Source organism: Artibeus jamaicensis, unplaced genomic scaffold, assembly GCF_021234435.1.
Source record: "Artibeus jamaicensis isolate MK-2021 breed Jamaican fruit bat unplaced genomic scaffold, CSHL_Jam_final contig_685, whole genome shotgun sequence".
Lineage (NCBI taxonomy): Eukaryota > Metazoa > Chordata > Mammalia > Chiroptera > Phyllostomidae > Artibeus > Artibeus jamaicensis.
In genome coordinates this window covers 18,989,879-18,997,902 of record NW_026521924.1, presented here as the reverse complement: position 1 = coordinate 18,997,902, position 8,024 = coordinate 18,989,879, and the positions used below count along the sequence as shown (strand labels likewise).

The window sequence follows — 8,024 nt, the reverse complement described above, 5'->3', positions numbered from 1 at the left end:
CTTCCCGGAGACCGAGGCGACCCTGGCGATCCAGGCTCTAGTCCTGAAGCCTGTATGACCTTGACCCCCCCCCCCCCCAGAGGCCCAGAACCCCGCACTGGGATTTGCTCTCCTGATTCCTGTGGGTCTCCCCTGCTCCGCCCTCCCAGGGGGCGCATTTCCCTCAGCACCTCTGTCCACGCCGTCTGCTGGTCTAGGCCCAGCCGAACCTCGGGAGTGGGGGGTGGAGGGGAGGTTGTGCAGCCACTGGGGATGGTCGAAGGCGGGAGCAGGTTTGGGGCCCTTCTGGCACAGACCAAAGGCACACAGACCCAAAGCAGTGCTCAGCCATGTATTAGGAACTCCGCCTCCTGGGACAAGCTCCACCCTCCGGACCTTCCCGGTGGGGTGGGGGCAGGGCTCAGGGGAGGGCTCTGTCATCCTGTCCTCTGAGGAGGGACGGTGGTGAGGTTTGTGTGTTTGTGGCAGTGGCTAGGAAAGGGCTTTCATGCCCCGCATGGGGTGACGTGGTGCCCCAGGGCAGGACCTGGGCCCTTCCTGTGGGGACGGCCCACTCCTGGTAGGCAGCAGCTGCGGCCTGGGCTCTCCCGTGGGGCCTTCCCTTCGCCCCCGCCCAGCCTCTGGATGACCTTTACTTGGAGGGTCGCAGTGGGCACGCCTGCCTTACACTGGCTGCGTGACCGGGCCTGGCTCTGCTCTCTCTCGGCCTGTTTCCCCCAGTGGGAGCCTGGCCCTTAACCCCTCAGAGGGAGGCCCCCCTGAGGGAGCCCTGTGGGCGTGGAGCAGGTGCAGACTGTGTGTGGGGGGAGCAGGTGACGGGGACGGGGGCCTGGGCACGGGGCCTAGTCATCTTTGTCCTTGGCACCGTGTTTGAGGATACGGGTGAACTCCACATAGTTGAAGTTGCCTTTCTTGTCAATGGGGGCCTCGCGGTACATCTCGTCCACTTCCTCGTCTGTGAAGCGGTCGCCCATGGTGGTGAGCAGCTCTCGAAGGTGGTCCTCGTGGATGAAACCTGGGGGTAGGGCCAGGGCCGGGAAACACTGGGACTCAGGCTGGGACGCACAGCCAGCATCCCCTACCACGTCTCCCCTTCCTCCCCAGGCTTGCAGGCCTGGCAGCAGGGCACGGGGCCCAGGAACCCACACGGCCCTCGCCTCCGGTCCGGCTGAGCTCGCCAGCGCCCCAGAGGGAAGAGCTCTGTGGTGGGACTGTCTGCGAGGCGTCTCTGTGGAGAATTGGGGGCTGAGGGCGGGGGCCCGGGCTTGTCCTGCTGTGAGAACATGAGGCCCAGAGTTCTGTGCCTGAATTGGAATGCTGATCCCCCTTCTTCCTGGCTGTGTGACTTTGGGCAAGTTCCTTACCCTTTCTGTGTCTGTTTGAATTGGCAATGGGGCTGAAGACAAAGCGGGGCCCGAGCCTCCAAGTCACGACTGAAACCGCGCCCACCTGACCCTGGGAAGGACAAGCTGAGGGACAGGAAGTCCTTCTGAAGGTCTGAGGGTGGGGCTGACTTCTGCACCTTGTTGGCCAGAGGGTCTGTTTTCTGGAAAGGTCTGAAGCAGAGACAGTGCGTGGGGCCAGCATGAACTAGGAGGTGGGGACCCCGGATGGATGTGGACTGTTCAGGTTTAGCGCCTGGGAGAGGACAGCGTGTCTTTTGCAGTTCCGGGGCCCGAAAGCAGCAGATGGGTGATTTCCGTTCTGCTGTGGGGGCAGGGGCCCGAAGCCCAAGCTCGGCAGGCCCCACTTGCACGGGGAGGGGGCTGCCTTAGGTGAGGGCTCAGCCCCAGCCCTGTGCAGGCCTCCAGGAGGCCGCCCACCTGAGGCCTCCTCGTCGAAGCAGGCGAAGGCGTTGCGGATCACGTCCTCCGGGTCCGTGCCGTTCAGCTTCTCCCCAAACATGGTCAGGAACATGGTGAAGTTGATGGGCCCAGGGGCCTCGCTCATCATGCCCTCCAGGTACTCGTCCGTGGGGTTCTTCCCTGTGGTGGGTGGGGCATTCATGCCTGTGGTCATCGCCTGCCTCCTCCCACCTCCCTGACCCTCCCTTCGTGGCCCAGTGTGACCGATGGCCACAGACAGGAGACAGGAAGTTCATACACGGTCGGCATCTTGCTGGGTAGCCCGCTGTGTGACCGCCCCCTGCCCCCCACGTCCTCCCCAGCCCTGCCAACTTCCCTCCTCTGGGCTGGGTATCCAAGGTCGGAAGTGCTCTCCAGCCCGTGAGAGCCGCCGCCTGCTCGCTGTGCCTGGTGCTGCCCCTGGTGCTGCCCACCCCCCGCTGCGTTTGACCCGCATCACCCCTTGGGGGTCGGCGTTCTTACACCCACTTAATGGGTGTGGAGCCCAGGGCAGAGAGGTGACTCTGGTCACACAGTGGGGACGGAGTGGAGCCGCCATTCAAACCCAGGCAGCCAGACCCCAGATTCCAGGCGGTTTCAAATACTATTTTGTTTGCCGCTCTTGGCTCTTGTTTTTTTAACCCAAGGATGATATCTCTACCCAGAAGGCTGTGGCTGGTCAGCAGCCACTGACTGGAGCTTTGCACAGGAGGGTGGGTGTCCCTGGGTAGACACCCAGGGCTGTCGCCGGGTCTCTGGGCGTTAGGGCCCTGGCTGCAGGGTGTTGCCTCATAAATGGGAGGGGTCTTCATGTCCCTGTCTCCTCTGAGCCGTGCTCACCCTGCTGTGTCTCCAGGGATGGCTGTGACGTTGGGACCACAGCCCCTCCCTTCATCAGGCCAGGGGACCTCCTTGGGGAGGGGGCCTTCGAGTGGATCTGGCCAGAAGCTGGGAGAGGTTTGGCACCCACGGTGGAGGCAGAGTCTCACGTCAGCCCTCCCACCAGACACCCTAGGGGTGACACAAGGGCCTCGGGCACTAGCGGGGCCACCCAGCTGTGGGGGGCGGTGCCACGGAATAACACAGGCCTGTGTGGCCCCAGAGCTTCGGAGCATGAGCTGCCCCCTCTGCTGCCCCCACCTGGATAAAGGGGCGCAGGTGGCTGTCTGGCCAGCACACGAGGAGGGCAGGGCCCCAGGCTGAGGCGGCGGTATCTGGAGGCCAGGCCTCCGGGCCTCAGTTTCCCCATCTGAGTGATGGTGAATTATGCCTCAGTTTTCCTCTCTGTTAAGTGGGGAAGGTAATGGCACCTGCTCTCCAGGGTGGGCGCCCCGTCACTGTGCAGGAAGTGCTCTGTGAGTGACGAGCTGCCCACAGCCCGCGCCAGGGCAGCCTTTCCCAGGCCCACCCGTCCCCGCTCACCCAGCGAGGCCAGCATGTCGTGCAAATCCTCCTTGTCAATGAAGCCATCTCGGTTCTGGTCGATCATGTTGAAGGCCTCCTTAAACTCCTGGATCTGGGACTGGTCGAACATTGCGAAGACATTGGACGTGGCCCGCTGTGGCCGCTTCTTGGTGGTCTTGGCCTTAGCCCGCTTACTGGACATCTTGGCTTCCGGTGGGTGGGGCTTCCCTGCAGGAAGAGCATGTTGGGGGAGAGCCTGGGACTCGGGCCAGGGAACCCCGCCTACCCTGCACCGGCCATCGGTGCCTGGGCCCGGTGTTCAGTGCTCTCCACAGGCTCGGGGCTCCTGCTGCCCAGCATGTCCCAAAGCAGATGTGCAAGGCCCTTAACCAGCTCCTTCTGCCTGGCTGAGTGCGCCTTGTCGTCTGGGAGTGGGGACTTAGTGGTTAACTGACTTCGTGCCTGAGAAGGCCCTGGAATGGCGCCAGGCACAGAGCAAGCTCTTTTTACTGTGACTGTTTGGGTGAAACGCTTAGGATTGGGTTCCAAGCCATCCGTTTCCATGCTTATCTCCTTTAATCCTTAATAACATTTACACACTGCTGTCTCCCTCCAAGTGACATGGTGGGGCTTCCTGCCACCCCGCGCCCCCGCCGCAGGCAGGAGCTGCAGCCACCACCCTGCCACCCTGCCACCCTGCATTCCTGACATTCCTCCCCCCCATCCCTCTGCACTGCCTGCTCGCCCCTCCCCACAGCTGCCCACACTTGACCAGCCCCTACTCCTCCTTCTGACTCCTTAGTGCTTACAGGGGTGCGAGGCTCCCCTGGGCTGAGAAGCCCTGCTTGTCCTCACCCGTGTTTAGACCTGGCCTCCTGCCAGTCTTTCCCATCTGTGCAGATGGGTCCCTGTCACTTCCCCTGGAAGCCCTCCAGGTTCCTGCCACCGTCCAGGGCAAGTCTAGGCCCCTCAGCCTGGCAGTCAAGGGCCTTCTCTCCAGCTGACCTTAGGACCCCTCATTGTGTCTCTCCTGCCATCTGTGATTCTGCCAAACTGGACCGTGGGCTTCCCCAGACACCCCCAGACTTGTCTTCTTGGTCCCTCTTCTTGGGATGTACTTCCTTCTCTAGCCTATTTCTTAAAAGAAAAAAAAAAAAGATTTTATTTGTTTACTTTTAGAGAGAGGGGAATGAAGGGAGAAAGAGAGGGGAAAAATACAGATCAGTCACCTCTTGCATGTCGCCAACTGGGGACCTGGCCGGCAACCTAGGCATGTGCCCTGACTGGGAGTTGAACCGGCAGCTACTTGGTTCTCTGGCTGGAGCTGGATCCACTGAGCCACACCAGCCAGGGCATCCAGCCTAGTTCTGAGACACCCCCTTAGGGAGTAGTCCCCCCACCTTTGCTTTGACAGTCAGCACTTCCAGGTCTTTCTGGCGCTGGCCGGGTGGCTCAGTGGGTTGGAGCATCGTCCCATACACCCCAAAAGGTTGCAGGTTTGGTTCCGGTCAGGGTACACACCTATATTGCAGGTTCAGGCCCTTGGTTGGGTTGTGTATGGAAGGCAACTGATATGTTTTTTTCTCTTCCTTCCTCTCAAGATGCATCCTTGGGTGAGGATTTAAAAAAAAAAAAAAAGAGGCCTCTCCCTCACGGTCAGTCAAGCTGGCGTAAACCCCGATTTACACCAAAGCGCATAGTGGGGCTGCTGGATGCTTGTTTATCAAGTGACTGTGAGGGTGTCTCTGGCTGGTCTGCTGTCCCTGCTGTGCAGATGGGGAAACTGAGGCCCAGCAAGAGACTCTCCCTGAACCCCAGTTATGCTTGTGGGGACTGCCCCTGAAGGCCTAGCACTGTGGCCCCGCAGCTGGGCAGCTTGAGGTCTGGCCAAGGCCCCAGGCTGCTGCCCCCTTTCCTCCGTGCTGAGCCCCTTGGTCTGAGCCTTCCCCACCAGTCGTTTAACCCCCCAACTGTGTGGTGGTGAGTGTTCCCTGCACTGTCCCCAGGCCTCTGTCCCACGATGCTGTTCAAGTCATTCTCGGGTTTGCCCTTTGAGATCTCGAATCCTGAGCTGTGTACTGGCCGGCCCTAGCCTGTCCCCAGGGCCACCGCTGCCTTCCGTCGAGAGACACCGGCTGCTGTGTCGTGTCCCACTTGGCTGACACACCTGGTCCTCGGCAGGCAGACAGAAGCCCTTCTCCCCCACAACCTGAGTGGGGTGATGCTGCCACCAGGCAGTGCTGTCTGGGAGGTTTGACTCAGCTCCCACAGAGGGGGCCGTGCACACACTGTGGTGGGGATCGCCACTCACGTCTGCACGGCTGGAGGCAGCCCTGGCCAGGTCACCCACCACTCGGCTGTTGGACGGCCCCTCAGCTGCCATCGCTGCCCCCCTCCCCACCCTCAGCTGAGAGCAGGGAACTTAGCAGTGTGCCCATCCCAGCAATCTGGGAAGCAGGGTGGGGAAGGTGGGGAGCCCCGCACTGCACAGTCCAGAGAACTGAGGACTGAGGAGGGACGGGCAGTGCCTTTGAGAGAGGTGGCGGCGCCCTTTGAGAGAAGGGCCCCCAGGCTGGGCCTGGGTCACAGGGTGGCAGGTGGCCCTTGGTGCCCTCGGGGCCCGAACAGGGAAGGAAACATACAGGCCGGGAGGCTCCTGCTGGTAGCTGAGGGCTCTGTGTGACCAGAGGCAGTTTCTGGGCTCGGCTGAAGGACTGGGGTCAGGACGGGCTGCCTCCTCCTACTGGGGATGCTGGACACCAGGGCTCAGAGTTGGTGCTTGGCTGTTACTAGGTGCCACCTTCCCATTTCTGGTGCCTGACATCCCACCATCACAACAAAGACGAGTCCTGTGGCCCCCGTGACCTCCTGGGCCCGGCGGCTGGCAGTGCCAGATGCGTCCCTCATAAAGTCACCTCATTGGAGGCTGGCAGGCGTGGGAAGAGCAGGGCTGGAGTCTCTGTTCCAGCCCCCCAGGGCTGAGCCCACAGGGCCCCTGGGACCTTCCCCATCTCAGAGGCACAAATGGGCAAGATGGCCCAGAGCTGGGAAGCCCGGGTGCATGGGGCACAACCTACCCCATCCATCCCTCTCTCTTCTTGCCCCAGGACATGGGGCAGGGGACAGGGATGCTCTGTAGAGTCTCCAGGAGCTGACAGGGCACAGCTCCTGTCTGAGACACACATGGTCTGCCGGGATAGGGGACATCTGCGGCCACAACCCCCACCCTCTCCTGCGCAAAGAGCTCTGAGCTTGGCGACTCTAATTCCATAGAAAAGGGACGGGCGGGGCCCAGCCAGCCTTCCTTTGCCCCAGGGCTACTGGTTCCCAGAGGCCAGAACAGTCCTAGTCTCCCTGCTGCCCGGCCCGCTAGAATCCCTGACCAACCGAGCCACGTCGCAGGCTGAAACCCCGAGAGGGGCGGCTGTCCTTGCCCAGGAACTCCATGACTTCCCCGTCCGTGGGGTCTGTCCGAAGTTCAGCCTCAGCTACCACACGGCCTGCTCTAGACCACCTGGGTAGTACCCACCTGGTGCGGAGAAGGTGCTCTCTCTGTGCGCGGGGCTGGTGCGGAGCCGGTGCGGAGCCCAGTGCGGACAGGCGTAGGGTAGGGGCTGGGCCGAGCGGGGGCGGGGCGAGGCGCCCGGCCTTACAAGGCAGAAGAATGTGCGCCCTGCGGGGCGGGGCCTGGGCAACCAGTCCGGCCTTATTTGGCCTCCACCCACGGGCTGGGAGGCTGGGTTGCTGCTGGTGGTCCCCACCCCACCTCCCCTTCCTGCCACAAGGGCCTTTCCCCCTTGATTGCAGACGGGGGAGGTGATGAGGTGAGTGCAGGGTCAGCAGAGCGTGCGAAAAGGGATTTATCCGGGCCGACCCCTCTTCTCCAGGGAGGCAGGCGTGGCCTGTAGGGGACAGCGGTTCTCGGATCTTACCCCCAGCTAGCCCTGCAAAGCCCCACTAACCCCGCACCGTTGCTGGGGGAGGGCTTCCTTCCACCAGACCAAGTATGGCTTTTTTTCCCCCGAGTCCGAGAGCAGAGGCGCGTCAGAGGGCCCGCTATCATGCAAAGGGCCACCAGTCAGCCCCTGCCGGTGCGGGGCGCACTTGGGGAAGTCCACGCTGGTGACAGCCCACGGTCTGTAGAATGGGAGGGTGGTGGCGAGGGTTCAGTGCAAGAGTAGTCGCCAAGAGCTACGTGGTGCAGCCAGCAAGAGGGGCAGGGCAGGGGCTGGGGGACCAGGGGGCTGGGGGACCAGGGCGCATGGGCGCATCCTCACAGTGGCAGCCCCCAGTTGGGCCTCAGGTCCCGTCCAGCATTTTGATCCATCAGCCCCTCTCTGGACTCCCGCCCAGCTTTCCCTCTCGGCCTCCTTAGGTCCCACGCAGGAGTTCCCAAGGGACCTTCCCAACACCCAATTGCTTATTCTGTTAATATTACCTGACACCTTCCACCTGCCAGGCACTGTCCTGTGGAAACAGGCGAGTAAAAGCCCTCGCACTCAGGAAGCATCTGTTGTGGAGAGAAAAAACTATGAACAAATAGCTACAGGGCTTGGAGGGAAGAAGCACGTGCCCGAAGGAGAATCAAGCAGCGTGGGAGAGTCAAGGGCGTGGGGGAGTCCCTCCCGGGAAGTGACATTTGGGCAGACCTGGAGGAGAGCGTGCCTGGCGCCTGGGTCAGAAGCCCTGCAGGAGAAGCCTGCACAGCTCCCTGCAGGGGCAGGGGGAGGACCGTGGGGAGGGAGCAGCCGGGGGAGGGCTGGGAAATGCGGCCGC

The 8,024-nt window shown here is 62.3% G+C and overlaps 1 protein-coding gene across 3 annotated transcripts; it reads right to left on the bottom strand.

Annotated features, from left to right (window-relative positions):
- Window positions 1–317: 317 nt before the first annotated feature.
- On the bottom strand, window positions 318–7,710 carry MYL9 (myosin light chain 9). Of its 3 annotated transcripts, none has more exons than XM_053671267.1 (4): window positions 7,687–7,710; window positions 3,267–3,476; window positions 1,824–1,985; window positions 318–1,015 (listed from the first exon to the last, which is right to left on the bottom strand). In XM_053671267.1, exons 2-4 carry the CDS (start codon window positions 3,448–3,450, stop codon window positions 843–845), a joined length of 519 nt encoding a protein of 172 aa, XP_053527242.1. In that variant the 5' UTR covers window positions 3,451–3,476; window positions 7,687–7,710; the 3' UTR covers window positions 318–842. The 3 variants fall into 3 exon arrangements, with proteins under 3 accessions (XP_053527242.1, XP_037020464.1, XP_053527241.1); XM_037164569.2 differs by lacking the exon at window positions 7,687–7,710 and adding an exon at window positions 6,778–6,886; XM_053671266.1 differs by lacking the exon at window positions 7,687–7,710 and adding an exon at window positions 4,254–4,278.
- Window positions 7,711–8,024: the final 314 nt, after the last annotated feature.

Excerpts from the sequence above, each read along its gene's own strand:
- MYL9 (XM_053671267.1), bottom strand. The coding sequence starts at position 3,450 with ATGTCCAGTAAGCGGGCTAAGGCCAAGACCACCAAGAAGCGGCCACAG. Across the intron at positions 1,986-3,266 it reads CGACATGCTGGCCTCGCTGG|GGAAGAACCCCACGGACGAG; the intron begins GTGAGCGGGGAC and ends CACCCACCACAG. Across the intron at positions 1,016-1,823 it reads CTTCGACGAGGAGGCCTCAG|GTTTCATCCACGAGGACCAC; the intron begins GTGGGCGGCCTC and ends CCCTACCCCCAG.